Below are 19,731 nucleotides of genomic sequence, written 5' to 3' on the forward strand. Positions count from 1 at the left end.
TTTATTTCATGTTGGCAGTAGATTACTCAGAGTTTTAGGGTTTGTCCAATCAGCTTTTAACTAAGCCCAGTACACAAAGCCAATAATGATTTCCCTACCTAAACCCAACCGACTGTATAAAATGCTCCAGATGTTCTTAGCTCAAACATCTGTTGTAGAAGACAGGAGGGGATTCTACATTTTAGCATACCTGTGTAACTTTACATTTATCATCTGGGAGGTGATTAAACTTAGATATAGGTGTGATATATGTATTAAACTCTGATATAAGTCTCTGTACTGAGATCGCCAATTATGATAAAATGACAATGAAATAGTGAGCATTTATTCACAAGCAAGCAAAAAAGTAATTATTAATTAACAAGAGCGCCAAGGGAAAACCACTTTATCCAATCTCCATTTGCTATGGGCAAGAAGCATATATATTTTATTAAATGGTTTCTGCTGAATAACTTTGGAATATTGTAAAGATAACATCTGTAGAGAGCATCCATTGGACTGTCATACCTTGTACCCAGTAACAGTTATAGGGGCTTTGAAGGACTTGGAGGGATAAAGTCTGGTTCCAGGGTCCCACTCCTACGTCAGTGTAATCAACTAGGTTTTATTTGATACATTAGTCTGCAGCTTTTGTTTGAATAAAGATTTCTAAGGCTAACTACTAATAGTCTGGCTTCCTCAATTTACTGATGGGCAAAAAGAGGCCACAGAAAAAGGGTCCTATTTACCAGATTAAATAGTACAAGAAGGGAAAACTTGGTTTAGAATTCAGTTTTATTAATACCCTATTTAGTACTCTTTGCTCTGCATAATGCTTCATCCTCAATGTCAAAACGTCTCTGCTACAGACCCATGTGGGCATGGCAAATTCAAACTGGGACATCAGAATCAGATTACTTTCAAAAGAAATGCAGTTGTGTTGCTTAGTTAATACCAGTTGGAAATCACATCAGCAAAAGTATGCTTAAGTGTACATAGTAGGCAATAATTTAATACATATAAAAATTTTAGAAATGAATGAAAGAATTGAATGTCATTATAGCACATAAGGGAATTAGTTCCATTGTGTTGTAGCCATCAACATGAATAAATGTAAATTTCTTATCAGTGTGATTATAAAACACAAATTCTGAAAATGCTTTTCTTAATGCATTTCGATTTAAAAAAAAAACCAAGGCTTTTTAATTTTCTTTGTAATACTGCATAAATAATGAAAAAAATCTCATTCTGGTCTTTGCCAAATAACCATAAATTCTAAATGTATACCATTTAAATAAATATATTTTATTATTTCCAAGAATATATCCTAGTCTCCTCCTTTCACAGCCATTGTCACATTATGCTTTTTTTTTTTTTGAGTTGGAGTCTCACTCTGTCACCCAGACTGCAGTGCAGTGTCCGCACCCACAGAGCAAGTCATTCAAAAGAGAAATAACTCAAGACAGAAGATAACCTAAACTCAGAATTAATATATCATAACTTCCATCATATTACTATGTGCAAAGGGATTGCATTGGGGTTCTAATACCACAAAGCAGGGCCATTGGAGGCTGGTCAATTTTGGTCACCTGAAATATGTGCCAGCCTGGAGTTAAACTGAATAGAAGAGTTAAAACAAGTTAGATAGTCAGTAAATTTCTAGATGTTGAGACAGAATGACCGAACACTTAAAGAGCTCTTGAGGGATGGGATTAAACACATGAGTTAAATTTCAGTTCTACTATTCACACTGGGTGATATTAACTACTTAGAACTCCAGTATCCTCATCATAAAATTGGGATTAGCAATGTATACTTTGGAGTTGGTGAATATTAAATGAGGTGAAATGAATATCAGAGTTTCTAGCTTCTAGCAAGCTCAATTATTAAAGTAAAGGATTAAATAGAAAGAAGAATACACCCTTTCATTTGTTCTACAATATTCACTAATATGTTTCTCCTATTCTTAGCTACAAGAATATACAATTAAATTATGTCTCTCTCCATAGCCATTTCTGTGACTGTAATTATGTACAGCCATCAAATGCCTAATAAGACAGCAATCACATGAAATAATTGTATAATATTCTGAATACTCCTTAGACTCAATGGACATCTTATTTTTGTCAAAAGAATATTCGCAACTCTTGTAGACCTGGAAGATACATTTCAAGGGACAATCAATGTGCATTATTATCCAATGATTATATTTTTAATAAAGTACTATTTAAATTTAATAAGCTAATTATTTTGTTTTCAACTACCAGTAGACCATTAAAGTCTAATGGGAAGGTCACTAAGAAAAAGTTTCCTTATAAATTTAAGTATAGCTTTCTCTCATTCAGAAAATGGTAAGCGACTGAATTGTACTGTTCCAAAAAATTTATCTCAAATACAATTCCACATACATATCAGAGTGGCTATGAGGACATTTTATAAAAATGATACCTTAGCATTCAAAATAAATGCATAGAATTAGTTAATATTTAGTAAGTTTTTTCTTATAGCAAAAGAATAAATGAAGTATAATAAATAAGTTGAATTCGGAAACTCTATAAATATGTTATTTTAAAGAAATATGTTAAATTCTAATCTTCCTTTTTATTTAAACCGAGTTCTGTTTTATTTCTGTGGTTCTATTCCAACAACCTTGTGTCATGATATAGCACAAATGGCCCAGAGGCATTGAAGATTCTCATCAGAGTTAAGAGAATGTCTGGGTCATTTGTGCTAACCAATAGAATATTGCTTTTATAATTGTAAGAGCATTTTTAAGTGAAATCTTAATGATTTCTATATAAATGCAAATGCACAGAATAGTTTAAGAAGGATTCTTCTTGGAAGAGATGATATTGAAGGAGATTAAAAGGAAGATACACAAAAATATAAAACACTAATATTTGATAAATGCTATATTTATATTGACAGGGAATCCAACACAACTTGGAATAAAACTTGGTATTCTTTCAAACAATAAAAACAAAAATGTATATCAAAGAGCTCAAGTAAGTCCAAGACTGCTAGAAACCAAACAATTGTTTTGGTTTCTCTTCACTGATCATGATACTTGAGGAAATCAAGTTTACTCTCAAGTACTTTTGTTATAGTAACATGCTCAATTAAAATGTAGAACTCAATCTTGGCGGCTGCTTTTGGTTGGGGGCCGTCCTGCACCTAAGGCAGGAAGATGGTGGCCGCAAAGAAGACAAAAAAGTCGCTGGAGTCCATCAACTCAAGACTCCAACTCGTTATGAAAAGTGGAAAGTACGTGTTGGGGTACAAACAGACTCTGAAGATGATCCGACAAGGCAAAGCGAAGTTGGTAATCCTCGCCAACAACTGCCCGGCTTTGAGGAAATCTGAAATAGAGTACTACGCTATGTTGGCCAAAACTGGTGTCCATCATTACAGTGGCAATAATATTGAATTGGGCACAGCGTGTGGAAAATACTACAGAGTATGCACACTGGCTATCATTGATCCAGGTGATTCTGATATCATTAGAAGCATCCCAGAACAGACAGGTGAAAAGTAAATCATGCAAAATTGTTCTTTATAATAAAACTTGGCAGAGCTTGTTTTTTAAAAAAAATGTAGAACTGGGATAAGATAATAAAAGTGCTTACAACAGTGTCAGGCACAGATCAGGCTATCAATAAATGTGTTCACTGACTGACATAATGAAAGAATAAATGTATTTAAATCATCGCCCTTTAGAATAATACAAAATCTGCTTAATGGTTATATTTAAATTATGTTCTTAGTAGCTTCCACCATGATCAAATAAACTCATGCCCCTCTTGTGGCTACCCTTTCAATACTTGGAAATATGACATGTTTTCAAACCAGTCTGATATACTTATATTGGCAACTGTGTTCTTTGCTCTCCTTCAGGGTGAAGGGAGCTGCTGTCACATTGCTGGACCTTGCTAGTTCAGATCACAACTCCCTGTGCTCTGTCCTGGCCACCTCAAGCATTGGTCACACACTACAGACCACTATGTTTTTCTGTACAAATCACTTACTTGTGGGCTTACTTAGACACTTGCTCACAGGTACCTTAGTTCCTGATGCTGTAGCTTATTCTGTAAAACAGCAAAACAACACTCTTTTCTCTGTCTTCAGTCCTGGCACAGGTTTTCACAGCATGGGCAACGGGATATCACTTAGCTTTCAATTTTACAAAGGATAGAGCACCAAATTTTCCCAGGGTTTTCAAGATCCTTTGTGATTTGACCGGCTCCCAGTATCTTTCCAACATCATTTTTGTTCTCTTTCACTCTACCCCTGCCACACTCCCCAGCCCTCATCTTCTTCTTCTTCTAGATATTTGCATAATTGATTCCTTCATTTCCTTCAGTTCTCTGTTCAAATGTCTTTGCTTTGGAGATGGTCTCTAAGAACCATTCTATTTTAAATAGATCTGCTTTATCCAGGTTACAGTTTTCTGTCTTCTTGCTTTAGATTTCTCTACAGGATTTGTGTTGCCTAACATATTTTACAGCTTTTTAGTTTGTTTATGTTCTATTTCTCTGGGAAAAACAGACAACTTTGAGGGCAAGACTCTGTTTTATTATCAATATATTTTTCCACTAGATCAGAGGGTATAAGAATAGCCACTCAAGAAACGGAAGGAAAGGAAGGGAAGGAGAAGGGAGGATGGGGAGGAGGGGACAGAAGGGAGAAAGAAAAGAAAAAAAAAAAGAAAAGAAAGAAAAAGAAAGAAAGAGAAAAGATGAGATACTATTTAATGCATCCTAATCTCATACAAATAAGTGTATACAAATTGATCCTGTGGTATAAAAAGTGGTGTCATAGCTAGATGCATATGCAATACTCTTCCAAATCCTTTTCAATGTAACCTGGACACTATATACTTACAAATGAAGAACAGTTTTCTTATAATAAATTTAAGATGCTGGATATATTTCTGATGTCATTGCTTACATGAGCAGGATGCTATATACCTGATAATGAATACAGTTCCTCATCTTGAATATTTAGAAAGAAAGCTTAAATTCCAGGTCTCTTGAGTCATGTAACTGTCTACTATGGAAATTGATGCAGTAAAACTCCAGATCTTGACTTATTAGTTAATAGATATCTCATTTGACATTTTTCAGCAATAGGCAACATGGAAAATGAAGACAAAAGATATTAACTTTGAAAAAATTCTTACCACTCATCAAATTATGTACATTGTATGTGTGCTGTTTTCAAGGACATCATATCTTAAATAAAAAAGGATTATTTTTGTATTGCAATAATAAATAATTGTCTGGAAAGTTTTTATTTAAATTGTCTGTTTTGTCATTTTGATTTTTAAAATTTATTTTATTTAAGACTATTCTGTCAGTCATAGCTATTTGGTAATTTATCATATTATTATTGAATCACATGTTAAATCTATGTAAAAGAAATTCAAATTATTATTGAATCACCAGTTAAATCTATGTAAAGAGAAATTCAAATTAATGCAACAAGTCTGCAAAGTCCAGTTGAACTGTTAATGTGGACAATCCTTTTTCTCCAATTTTCCATAGTTGCCTTTTACATTCATTGATTTTTTTTCCTTTTTGTAAATGGAAGAGAAAGAAATAATTCTGTTACTGCCTGAGTCTGAGAGAATAGACCAATGCACAGAGTGGCAAAGCTTATATTCCTGTTCTCAACCCTATAAACTACATGTGATTAATTTCAGAAGTTGGAAAATGATAGTCTGTTGGCTCTAAATCAGGATTGCTGTTGCTTTTTTCTTTAGAAAACATTGTTTTTTAAAAAATAATAATTGCATAAAAGAATATAGAAGTTTATACAATTATTTCATAGAAAATTTACATATATGTACATATTAATGCATATGTATGTGTGCATGTATGCAAATATGCATGAACTAATTGCCATATTTAAAAAATAACAGCATTTCCAATAAAAATCTGAATATCCAATTTTCTTTTACAACTTTGTGGATCATTTCCAAATAACAATCAACCATCAGCTAAAACTGAAAAGTAGCTGTCTCCCTTGGACAGAGCTTCCATTACTAGTTCACCAAAGCCAAGGGGTTGCCTTTTGTCTTACACTTGACCTAATTCACAAATCTATGTCACCAGATTGGGTCTCATAGGCATGTAAGTTTGTTATCCAGTCTGAAGTCAGTTTGACTTGGTCAGAGAATATTTGGATAATACATTTTGATTAAATTGACTATAGTTTTTTAATGGATTTTTTTCAAAAGCTAGTTTAATTTGATAGTCTCAATCTGTCATGTGCTTATTAAATTTTTTCTATATTCAGTAAAATGTATATATTAAGTGATATTTTTAGAGAATACAACTTTCTAATTATTCTTGACATTTAGAGTTATAGGGGAATTTTGGTTTTAAAAGGAGGTAAAAGATGTTTATTTCTCAACATTTTAAATGGAAAATGATAAATTATATTGTTTTTGATGGTTAGGATTTTTTTGATCATTGTAATATATTCAACTGCAGTATACTACAAAGAAACATATTTGGACACTGAATTAGACTGAACCTGTACGTAGCCCAGAATTATTTTTTCGAATAACTTTCAAATACTTTCCTCATTTCTCTTGTCACTTGAACTATTCTGCGTCAAATTATAGCGAAGTAGGTGAACAAAATGAATGGCTTAAAGGTTTTGATTAGTTGTGTTTAATGAAATAGCAAAGGAGCTCACAGGTGTCTGGTTGGTTGGTTGTTTATTCTATATAGATGTAACTCCGTTGCCACGTTTGTTATGTGTTCTCCAATTGTAATTTAACAATTAAAAGATTCATAGAAAGAAGATGAATTAAATTATCTACATTCTCTTTTATCTCTAAACAAAGAGATAAACAAGTTTAGGAAACTGTACATTCAGTTTTTTATAACTTGGCTGAAAAGAAAATAATCAGCAATGAAACAAACAAGCAGATGCAAAATATTACATTACGAATGGCATTATTTTTGGTGGATTCAGTTGTGAAATACACTATTTTTAAGATTCTTCCTACAAGTTAAACAATAATTAAATATTTTCTCTAGTTGTGTTCCAAGTTGAAGCTGACAAATTATTAATTTAATCTGGAAGTTATTTTTTATTTTTAAAAATGTTCTTATTACTAGTAATAAAGACAAATGGAATAAATATTTGTAAGACAAAATACCAGTGGTTTAAGAAAGAAGTCACTTACTTCTAAGTCTCTAAATCAATGATTTCATTATCATAATTTGTCATGAGTGACATAAATTTATGAATTAAATTCAGCTACACAGTAAGAGTTGTACTGCAAAAAGAAACATTATAAAACAATTAACCTCTGTTTTTTGCTTGCATAATTGAAAACATTAACTGTAAAAATAATGAAATCTCTTTTTCAGTTTGGCATAATTCCATTCTCTCTGCTATACTCTTGGTAGATTTTTATAGTATGAAAATGTGTTTTAATGCTTTCTTAATACTTAAATGCTGTGTGAAATGACCAAGCAAGTTCTTTAATAAAAGTGGTTATTGAAGAACAAAGTTAATTATTGATATGTCACAATATTTTTAATTTAAATAAATTTTTAAATGTGTCAGAATTAGTTTTGAAATAATCATTTTGGGAATAAAAATAGACATAAAAAATGTGAGTACTTACATTTCAAGAAGATAAATCCTGGTCAAAAAATAATTGCTCATAGTATACAAAAATCTTAGTCTTTGGCACCAAAATTGAACTAAATATTTTTAACAAAAATATTGTTGTTTAGAATTTTCTATGTATTTGTCATGGGTAACATTTCAATTATTGACATATATTGAGAATATAATTTAAAAACAAGTAGGTTTCATGTCTTTGGCTAAACTATGTCTGGTTCTTGTATTTGTCCTTTCCCTTTTTTTTTATTTCCTACCTTGTTGCAGACCCTTATGTTTGCCATATAAAAATCCATTTTATTAGACTTTTTATCCTCTTCAATGTAATAATACTTAAATTGTAATCTATAACCCAGCATACTATACATTTTTTTTCTTACTTTGAGTTAGCTGAATCTTTGGTGGCTGCAACCAAGTTATTATTAATATGTTGACACGTATATTAATATATTTTTCAGGCCGGGTGTGGTGGCTCAGTCTGTAATCCCAGTACTTTTGGAGGCAAGAGGATTACGAGCCCACAGGTTCAAGACCAGCCTGGGCAACTTGGTGAGACCTCATCCCTACAATAAATCACAAAAACTAGCTGGACGTGGTGGTATGCATCTGTAGTTCCACCTACTTGGTAAGCTGAGGTGGAAGGATCACCTAAGTCCAGCAAGTGGAGGTTGTGGTGGCCGTGAGCTTGCCGCTGCACTCCAGCCTGGGCGACAAGAGTGAGACTCCACCTCTCTCTCTATATATATAAATATATTTTCCCCCCCAGATATAAGGGCAAAATCCCATAAATTCTATAGATTAAAGAAATTAAATTTCTTTTTCTTGGTTGATATCAGTCTTTCAACACAAAGGGCACCTGATCCTAAACCAGGGGAAGTGAGACCCAGTTGGAGGCCCAAACTTAACCTGCACATACATTACTTGTGCATCTCATGCTGACTTGTACCCTACATCTTTATAATAGAATAAAGTTCAAAGGAAGGAAAGATAGAAGGAAGGAAAGAAGGAAGGAAGGAAGGAAGGAAGGAAGGAAGGAAGGAAGGAAGGAAGGAAGGAAGGAAGGTAGGAAGGAAGGAAGGAAGGAGGAAGAATGAAGAAAGAAGAAAGCAAGAAAGAAAGAAGGATGGAAAGAAAGAAAGAAAGGGAGGGAGAAGGAAAGAAAGAGGGGAAGGAAAGAAGTAGTGGCAAGAGGAAGAAAAGATGAGATGAAATAGAAAAACAGAAAACTGTAGAGAGCCCTCCATTGTGGGAAGCAACTATGTAATCTTGTCTTGAAAGTTTTTTGAAAATAGACAACTTAGCCTACATAATTCAAGTCTACATACATCTCTTTTTTCCTTAAAAAATGGGTGATAAAGCCGGGCTTGGTGGCTTAGCCTGTAATCTCGCGCCTTTGGGAGGCTGAGGTGAGTGGATTGCCTGAGCCCGTGGGTTCGAGATCCGCCTGGGCAGTGAGACCTCATCTCTACAATAAATCAAAAAAATTAGCCGGGCATGGTAGCGCATGCCTCTAATTCCGGCTACTTGGAAGGCTGAGGTGGAAGGATCGCCAGAGCCCAGTAGGTCGAGGCTGCGGTGGCCAGGAGTGGCCACTGTACTCCAGTCTGGGTGACAGAGTGAGACTCTAACTCAAAAAAAAAAAAATGGGTAATAACCTTGGATTCTTTGGAAAGAGAGAACGTTTATATGAATTGCTTGACATCCATTTATCTATTAAGAAGAGTAATATAAAAAAGGAGCAATATAGTAGAACCATTAATCTGCTATTCCATTGATTCTTGAATTGAAGACAACATCACCATTTTATTCCAAACTGCATTAATTTAAAACAACATTTTGATGTGAAACTTAAGTATATGAGAAATTCAGAGTAAGTGAGAAATTATCATTGCTTTTCTTTGCCAGATTCTATTGGATTTAAGGCAGTAGTAAAAGGAGAAACCTTAAAAACCAAGATATGCTTATAAAACACAATGACTTTTCACATATTTTTCATATATATTCTGAGTTCTTCCAGTAGTGTAGCCAATTCATAGCTGTTTTCTGTAAAAATGAATTGACATTGGTTTATAATGAATTAAGTTCTTTGAAGCCCATGCAATAGAGTGGTATGGTGGGTTCACACTTAATCCAAAGAGAAATATAGATTTTATAACTAGTTCCCATACTATCTGTCTCTGGATTTATGCAAATGGAATCCCAATTCCCTTTGTCAGACTTTTCATCTGTAAAAAGGGAATGAATGTATTTTTACCTGTTTCACTCAGAATAGGTGAAATAACATAATGTGTAAGACATAACTTGATACAACATTTGTGAAAGTTTATATATATATATATAGCTATATATATATATATGGAGCTATATATATGGAGCTATATATATATATATATATATGGAGACATATATATAGAGAGAGAGGGAGAGAAAGAATTGAAGCTAATACATTAGTCATTTTGGAGGAAATATTGGACTGCAAGGTATTTTGTCTTTTCCCCCAGTTTTAGCAGGTGTCACTTGTTGGATGAGGTAGTTTCATGAACCATGCTTCTTCTAGCCATTTTTTGCTTAAAATTTAAGAGCTAGCTTTAAAAAAAAAAGTTTGGAACTCATGGCTTGGTCTTATATTGCTAAAGCAATTTGATGTGGCCATAGTCAATATATAATTTTAGAAGTATGTTTTATCCCTCTCTATTAGAGAACTGTAATGCAAATTAAAGGTGTTTAGAAATATACATTTTATTTTGTAAAACATCAGATTATAGTTCATTTTCATATGTTTGCTCTCATAAGAAAATCTGTGTCTAAGAAGAAAGGGCACAGTAAGCCAATTGTTTTCCTTTTGTGATGAGGTCATGTTTCTATCCAATAGAGAGCAGTCACTAGACAGGCTTCCCTTATGGCCAGAAACAGGATTGCAAAGAGAACTGCAAAACTCAGCAGGCTGCTGACCTACTTTATTATTATAACTCATAGGAACTATGAATGCACTTTTTTCCAGCAAAGCTACAGTGACTTGTCAGCAAATTAGTTACCTTTAGTTGAGACTTTTAAAAAAAATTCTGTCATGGCAGTACATTCTATTAAAAAAATCAAGAGTATCAGAATAATACAATTTCTAATTTATAGAAACTCAAATATAAAATAGGTTACTAGTCCTCAAGATTGGAGATATTTTTTTCAATTAAGTAATCTTTAGCTTTGTTTCTTAGTTATATTATGTTGTTTGTATTATTTCAACCAATCATTATTTAAGTAGTTAAATGGGCTTTCTAAAAAAAGTGAACCTGTTTTAATTTTGTTTCTGTACATTTGCTAGTATATCATTAGAAAAAATAATTATCCTAGATCTCCTTGTTCTACTTGTATAGGAAAACTTACATGTAAAAAATACTTCTTGCTTTTTTACCCAAATCATTTACTTAAAATATCAATAAAAAACTCTTTCTACTCTGTCTTTCATACCCAGCACACATTTATTGTGATGATTACAGTTTTTGAGTGAGAAGTAACTGAAGTATCTTGATCCCTACTCCAATGAAGCTTCATGATGCAAAAAGCTGAAATAAATGTCTCCCTACATTGTGTTTCCCAGCCTTTAGTTTATACACTTTATTGATTTTACTTCAATTCACTCATTGCTACTACTAGCACACAAAAACCATCAAGAGAGCAGGGAAACAGCCCACAGAATGGGAAAAAATATTTACCAACTGTAAATATGACAAAGGTCTAACATCTAGGATCTACAAGGAACTCAAACGTGCCAAAAGGAAAAAAACAACAGCCCCATTAAAAAGTGGGCAAAAAAGCATGAATAGACACTTCTCAAAAGAGAATATATGGTCAGCTAACAGACACATGAAAAAGTGCTGAGCCTCACTCATCATCAGAGAAATGCAAATGAAAACCACATTGAGATGCCACCTAACCCCATTAAGAATGACCATCATTAATAAAACAAACAACAACAGACACTGGAGAGCATGTGGAGAAAAAGGAATGCTTTCACACTGCTGGTGGGAATGCAAACTAGTGCAACCTCTTTGGAAGACATTATGGCAATTTCTGAAAGAACTAGAAATTGACCTTCCATATGACCCAGCAATTCCCCTATAGGGAATATGCAGAGGAACTCAAATCATTCTACAAAAAAGATACATGCACATGTATGTTTGTTGCAACTCTATTCACAATAGCAAAAACATGGAATCGACCATGTTGCCCATCGAAGCTGGACTGGATTTAAAAAATGTGGTACTGCCAGACTCAGTGGCTCAGCCTGTAATCCCGCGTCTTTGGGAGGCTGAGGTGAGTGGATTGCCTGAGCCCGCGGGTTCGAGACCCACTTGGGCAGCAAGACCTCATCTCTACAATAAATCAAAAAATCAGTCGGGCATGGTAGTGCGTGCCTGTAATTCTGGCTACTTAGAAGGCTGAGGTGGAAGGATTGCCGGAGCCCAGCAAGTTGAGGCTGTGGTGGCCGGGAGGGACCACTGCACTCCAGTCTGGGTGACAAAGTGAGACTCCAACTCAAAAAAAAAAAAAATGTGGTACATATACACAATGGAATATTATGCAGCCATAAAGAAAGGCAAACATATGAACTTTGCAGCAACCTTGGATGGATTTAGAGTTGATCATACTCAGTGATCTATCACAGAAACAAAGAACAGAGTACCATATGTTTTCACTTATAAGTGGACCTTGAACAATTATTATAATACTATAAGAAAGGAATTGGCAGTAGTGGGAAACTGTCAGTGGAGAGGGGTAGGATTCACAGTTGAGAGAAACTGCTAGGGAGGGAGGGGCACACCTCATCAACAAGGGTATCTGCATAATGAACGTTTGTATACCTAATCCTAAATTGAACCCCACATCTTTATAATTAAAAAAAGAAGAATTTTTAAAAATTAGAAAGTGGAGACTCAGAAAAAGATTGTAGCCTCTGGGTGGCTAAATTAGAAAACAAAAAAAAAAGCTTGCATAGATGGTTTCATTTTCAAGGGTACACAGCTTGACAAATGGATGGAGGGAAGTATTTCAAAAGCATTTGTCCCATGGTCAGCTGTCATTGGTCAGACATACATTATCAAAGTCTCAATTCAAAATCCTTTTAATGACTATTGCATATAATTTTCTGTTTCACTGGATTATAAATTTCTTCATAGCAGGACTTATATTTTGTTAAGTTCTGTATAGTTTTTAGCACCTAGAAAGAAGTGGTATATATGAAAATGTCTTAGAATGTAAGTCCAGTGAGGACAGGGACTTTTTCTCATTCTCAACCATATGTTCAGTACCCAGGACAATGTATGACACAAAGAGTTAACAGATTATCTAAATGAAGAATAGATAATATACACTCAAGTCATAGGTGAAGAATCTAAATACAGGAAAGTTAAGTGACATGCTTAAAATTAGAGAATTTAAGAGTAGGCAATCATGAAATGTGTGTCTCTAAGTCCAGTTCTGCTGATGTTTCTCCTATGTTTCAACTTTTCAATTCTTGGGCCTATAAGTGATATATCCTATCATTCATAGTCCATTAACAACAGCTGCACATTAACCCATTAACCATAACTGCACATAATGGCCCCATCTAACTGAAAACAGGATGGCAAATGTGGAAAGTGTAGCTATTTGGTTATTAGTGAGTTTCCCTGCCACATTGTCTCAAATGAAAATAAAATTAGGTAGTAACCTAGATTTTCCAGTTGAAGCCCTTATTCTCTGCATGTAGACTTTACTAGTTAGACCCTTAGAGATCTTATATCTTTCTATTATATATTTTTATTTCTGAGATTCTGAGATGGGTTTACACTTTTTTTTGGAAATTATTATCTTATTTCTATAGAAATGAAAAGCATTAGAGACAGTAATTTGGATTTCATAATTTGATATATAAATTATTAAAGCAAAAACTATTTAAGGAGAACAATTAAAATACATAATAGAATAACATTTTAGACATTTTTCAAATGATGTTTAGGATTGCTCTTTCAGTTATAAAAATTAATATTTATTTAGTAGCAACAGATGCAAGGTTGGTATAGGATCTGTGGAGTATAGAGATATATGAACGTCAAATTGCCTGCCCTATAGGAAATTATGTACCAAGAGTAAATTATGCATAAATGTGTTCAAATCACAACAGAATAAAACATTATCATGAAATATCCTTGAATTGACTTAAATTGTATTGATTACAATATTATTTAAATAAATGCAAATATAAGACAAATATCATTTTACAAATCAAATACTAACAAAGTGAAGAATCAGCAAATATATCTTAATGTAAATTTATTGTGATGGATATGCCATTTACTTAAACCAAGTATTTGCATGAGATATAAGTGTGATGCTGTTATGCCACTCTTTTTTGTAGAGTGTTTTTATACAGTATTCCACAACTGACTTCTATGGAAAGAGTAACCTGGTTTTCCAATGTATTCTTCATTTTGACTATGATAAAAATCGTGTACAGCATTTAATATAATATCATGCAAACTTCATTTGATATAAATGCATTATTCACTTGTCATGCTCATAAACCATAATTATTTGATGTAGTACCTCATGGCATAACATATTCCAACTACAAAAACAAATCCATTCTTCATATGCAGTATCATATTATCCTAGATTCATAATATGCTATGTTAAAACCTTTAAAACTATCACCTACATGTAAGTATACATTTGTAAGATTGGTAATAGAAAAAATGGACTCTCTGAGAGTAAACCTGTAGACTTTAACTGAAGAAAGATTGCTCTAGGAATGCACTTTTTAGCTGAAAATCTTTTAAAATCGATTTTATAAAATAATTTCCTAAGTCACTCCAGATATGTGAGATTCAGTTTAAAATTAACATGCTAGTAATATGCATCATGGTTTTTATTTTCTTATAGTCTTAAAATGAATATTTTATATTTGCAATTTAAACCAAACCCCATTATCTTCCATTTTTTAAATAATGAATGAATACAAATTTAGTGTTTTTTACCTAAACAGCCACAATGTGTCCTAGGAATAAAATTAATTTTAATATAAATTAATTATCTGCCATATTCAAGATTTTCACTTAAAAATAATTATGTAATTCAAACTTATCTCTTGAGTGAAACAAGAACAAATATTGCAAACGCAAAATAAGATTAACTGCTATTCACGTTACATTTTTGAAAGTCTGTATCTCCTTCCTAGTCAATTTAAGTAGCACCTTCTCTTAGTCTTATTTCTATCACTATAACAAAATACCACAGATTAGGTAATTTACAATGAACAGAAATTTACTTATTTCACAGTTTTGAAGGATGGGAAGTCTAAATCAAGGTGATATGTCTGGTAAGGGTCTTTGGGCTGTGATCATCCCCTGACAAGGCAAAAGTGTGGAAGGACAAGCAGCACATGCAAAAGAGCGATAGAGAGGGCTGAACTTGCTTTTATAAGTAGCCCACCTCTATTATAACAATAACACTATAAATGTATTCATGAGGACAGAGTCCTTGTTGTCTAATCAGCTCTTACTAGAACCTGTACTCCAGCACTGTTGCATTGAGGATTACGTTTTCCACATGTGAAGTTTGGGGGACACATTGAAAGCATAACATATGCACCATGGTTAGTAATTGACTTACAAAAAATTAACTGGATGCAGTGGCTTATGTCTGTAATCCCAGCACTTTGACAGATTGAAGCAGAAGTGAGAGTACTGCTTGAGCCCAGGAGTTCAAGATCAACCTAGGTAACATAGCAAGACCTTGTCTCTACAAAAAAATATTTTTAAAAAATTAGTCAGGCATTGTGATGTGTACCTGTAGTCCTAGCAACTTCGAAGGCTAAAGCAGAAGGATTGTCTGAACCCAAGGGTTTGAAGCTGTGGTGAGATGTGATCACACCACTGCACTTCAGCCTGGGTAAGATGCTGACTCAAAAAAAAAAAAAAAAAAAAGAGAAAGATATTAAATTAAATTAAAAATTTAAAGGATGATTTTAATAAGAAATTTATAAAGACTGAAAAGGAGTTAGCTGAGAGGAACTGAACCTACTTCTATGTAATGAAATACAAATTAGATACAGTTAACATAAGAAAAAATATATCAAACAAATTACTAACACCATGCTTTAAAATATAGAATTGGCTTTGAATTTTTCATCATAAGTTATATATGAATAACCAGTCAAAGGGATATAGATTTTGACAAGGATATGGATATAATGCAAATATAGTTAAGGAAATTAAGGAAGATATGTAGTGCTTAATGATATTAAAGAATATGAATAATTTTACAGATGGAAGATAAGAAAAAGAAGGAAAACATAAATATTTTGTTAAACACACCAAGTTTTATGATAAATAATTAAGTATCAAAGCCAAATGTCATAGCATGTGTGTGAAGTCCATACCCAAGAATGACTTGTGCAATCATCTAGGTCTGGCCTTTTAATTTTTTTATTTCTCTCAACTTGAGTTTGTTTTTCTACATCTAGAAAAACTTTGGTCTTGTCACTTTTTTGTGTCAAAGTTCAAAAGCTAATTTTATAGTGATTTTCTATTGTAACTGAAGTGCCTTGACTTTAGGTTTTGTATTTTATTAATACTTTTTTAAACCATTCTTATAATCAACACAAGACATTCCAATGTGGTTTAGAGTGGAAATGATGGAGCCAGATGTATAAGCATTCTGCTTTTGGCTGTATAATCTACCTATATAACATTGAACTATTCATCTAACTCCTAAAAGCTTCAGATTTCTTAACCATAAAATGGGAAATGGAATAATAATAATAATAGTATTCACCTCATTCTGTTGCTGTGAGGAACAAATAAAAAGCATATTTCAAAGCATAAAGTTTTGTAGCTGGCAAGTGTATTGAATAAATGCAGGGTGCTTTTTTCTCATTAGATTTTCACTTATCCGTTAAACTCTCTCTCTGTGTGTGTGTGTGTGTGTGTGTGTGTGTGTGTGTGTGTTTTGCCTACTTTGCTTTTTTATTATTGCAGTGAAAGATTTACTAAAACTCCATAGCTTTAGGATGGAAAATAAGAGCTGCAAGGTCAAATGACACCATCAAGATTCTCCATTGACACACAAATCGTCTTTTTTAAGGCCATTTCCTTCATATCACTAATATCCACAACACATAAGAATTTCTGGGACTTCCGGCAAGATGGCGACGGGGCAACCTGGTCTATGAAACCCTCTGCAAAGGAGAATGCAAAGCGTCTCTGGTTCTCTCCCCAGGGGCTGCAGACCCCAATGTCGGCAGCCCACTCTTCACATGGAGGTCGGCCATCCCACGGCTGGGGCATCGCAGCGTTCTGGACAACCACTGCAGCTGCAGACACAGCAGCCGCTGGCACTGCTGCAGCCTCCGTGGCAGCCATGGTGTGTTGCACCACCCGTGCCTGAGGTGATCCATGACTTCAGTCCTTGAAGCTCCTGCAAGATCTGCTGGGATCGCTGCCACCTCTGCTGCCACTGTGACGTCCTGACCACCATGAGTCTCCTCCCGTGTGCCCTGAGGCAGGCTCTGATCTCCCACTACTGTCCAACACCTGTCCAGCTCCACCCCATCTGGGGCGAGCAGCTGAGATAGCACCACCTGCTGGCAATTCAAGGTAATAACATGGAAATGGAAAAAGCTTGAAAAACAGCCCAGATTTGAGTGGTGAACGGAGGGTGATCTGAACTGTCCTTCACAGCAGGCCAGGGTAACTGACCCTAACTGTGAACTAATTTACCAGCTTGAAAAGACAGCCAGAAATCAGAGCTGAAAGGACATTGTACTTAAATGAAAAGTCTTAGAGTGTGCTCGATTGGTTCTGTTAGTTTAATAACTTAATTCTATTCCTACTGTTTTGTTCCTTTTTCTTTTCTTCTTCTCTTCCTTTTCTTCTCTTTTCTCCTCTCTGTGAACCATATCTTTGCATAGAGGAACAGCATACCAATAAGGTGGTTGGTTAGCTTGTATGTTAGCATCATTGTATTTTTTATTTTTTTTGTTTGGGAGTTGGTTAGTCTGTAGCTGTGGTCTATTGTTTTTATCTGTTTCAGTTTAGGTCTCTCTCTCCATTTGTTGGTACACTCGTCTGTCCCTCCTTACTCCTCTCTCACTCCACCCTCTCTTCTCCCACTGTCTGCTCCATTCTCTTCCCTCTGCTAACCACATTTTATTTCAGGGAGTAAACCTACAGCCCCACTGCATGGACAGATTCCAAGGCAATGGGAAGTGGGTTTCAGATTATTCATACACCTGTTGATGAATACCAGGAACTGCAGATAGATTTTGAATCACAGCTCCCCCCTTAAGTAAATTTCAAAACTGCAAAAAGGACCACCCCCAACATACAGTGCAACTCCAGAATTGAACAGAGTAAGAGGGCATACATAAAGAAGAATAGGAGATTGAACAAACAGAAGTAAAAGCAATCCATCTACCCCTTAATAACAGAATTAAAGAAGACGGTGATATGAAGGGAAGGAAAAAGTAGGGAGGGGGAAAAAACCACACAAATGAAGAAAAACCAAAAGAAGAATAGATCCCTGGGAGATCAGGCACTGAGAAAACAGATTCCGGAACACAAGCAATGAAGAAGCCCCAGAATGACTGGTCACATGCAACAAACCCAGACATCAAGACATTAATAGAGAGAATTTAAAAAATTGAGAGAGACAAGAGGAAAATAGGAAGGAGCTGATGTCAGAAATGACAGCAGTAAAGAATACTGTTATGGAAATAAATAACAAACTAATGAGAATGGAAAGCAGAATTAGCCAAGCAAAAGAAAGAATCTCAGAGCTTGAAGACCAAAATACAGAACTAACCCAAACTGTCAAAAGCATAGAAAAGAAGCTCAAAAAGACAGAACAAAACCTGCAAGAGATGAATGATCACTTCAAGAGACTGAACCGAAGAGTAATTGGCCTTCCTGAGGCAGAGAGAGAAACAGAGGTCACACTGGAACAAACATTTCATGAAATCATTCAAGAAAACTTCCCTCATCTCATCAAGGATGAAAAAATTCAAACACAAGAGATTCAGAGAACCTCTGCAAGACAACAAATGAGAAGACCAACTCCCAGACATGTAATAATTCACCTAAACAAAGTAGGTATAAAAGAAAAAATCCTAAAGGCAGCAAGAGAAAAAGGTCAGACCATGTACCAGGGAAGACCAATTAGAATAGCAGCAGATTTATCTACAGAAACTCTCCAGGCTAGGAGAGCATGGAGCCCTATCTTCAAAGTTCTAAAAGATAAACAATTTCAACCGAGAATAACCTACCCAGCCAAGCTAAGCTTCATCAGTGAGGGAGAATTGAAATCTTTCCCCCATATCCAATTCCTAAGCACCTACGCTGCCACAAGACCACCTCTACAAGAAACACTTAAGAAAGTATTGAACACAGAAGAAAAGGAAAAAAGAACAACGTTCTTCACAAGAGTACAGGCAAAAGATTAAAAACACACATGATCCAACTCTAAAACCAAAAGAAAGACAACACACAAACAGGAAGAACAACAACTCTGTAAGAAAATTATGATAGGGATCAACTCTCACATTTCAATAATTAGTTTGAATGTGAATGGACTAAATGCACTACTGAAAAGACACAGAATGGCAAAATGGATAAAATATCACCAGGCAACAATCTATTGCCTTCAAGAGACTCACCTCACTAGAAAGGACACTCACAGACTCAAAGTAAAGGGATGGGAAACAAATTTTCAGATGAATGGAACACAAAAGAAAGGAAGAGTCGTGATCTTAATCTCAGACAAAATACCCTTTAAGTTATCAAAAATCAAAAAAGATACAGAAGGCCACTACATAATGATGAAAGGTTCAATCCATCAACAAGAAATATCCATCCTAAACATGTATGCACCAAACATAGGAGCACCAACTTTAAGCAGCTCCTAGGTAAACTAAAAAAAAGATATCAACTCCAATACCATCATAGCTGGGGACTTTAATACCCCACTCACAACCCTAGACAGATCATCGGACAAAAAATCAGCAACCAGATTCGTAACTTCAATGTGACTCTTGATCAAATGGATTTAATTGATACCTACAGAACCCTCCATCCA

The 19,731-nt window shown here is 34.5% G+C and overlaps 2 protein-coding genes across 2 annotated transcripts in view; one reads left to right on the forward strand and one right to left on the reverse strand.

Moving 5' to 3' along the window:
- HCN1 (hyperpolarization activated cyclic nucleotide gated potassium channel 1) overlaps positions 1-19,731 on the reverse strand; it is a 377,442-nt gene that overhangs the window by 178,910 nt on the left and 178,801 nt on the right. The gene's annotated exons all lie outside the window — the stretch shown is intronic.
- Positions 3,119-3,561, forward strand: LOC103264145 (60S ribosomal protein L30-like). The gene has a single exon (XM_008061794.1). The coding sequence runs from the start codon at positions 3,167-3,169 to the stop codon at positions 3,512-3,514; it is 348 nt and encodes a 115-aa protein (XP_008059985.1). The 5' UTR covers positions 3,119-3,166; the 3' UTR covers positions 3,515-3,561.

This window comes from Carlito syrichta, unplaced genomic scaffold, assembly GCF_000164805.1.
Source record: "Carlito syrichta isolate Samal-C Ts95f unplaced genomic scaffold, Tarsius_syrichta-2.0.1 Scaffold305602, whole genome shotgun sequence".
In the NCBI taxonomy this organism is placed as follows: Eukaryota; Metazoa; Chordata; class Mammalia; order Primates; family Tarsiidae; genus Carlito; species Carlito syrichta.

What these genes read in the sequence shown, in the direction of transcription:
- LOC103264145 (XM_008061794.1), top strand. Translation starts at nt 3,167, where the DNA reads ATGGTGGCCGCAAAGAAGACAAAAAAGTCGCTGGAGTCCATCAACTCA.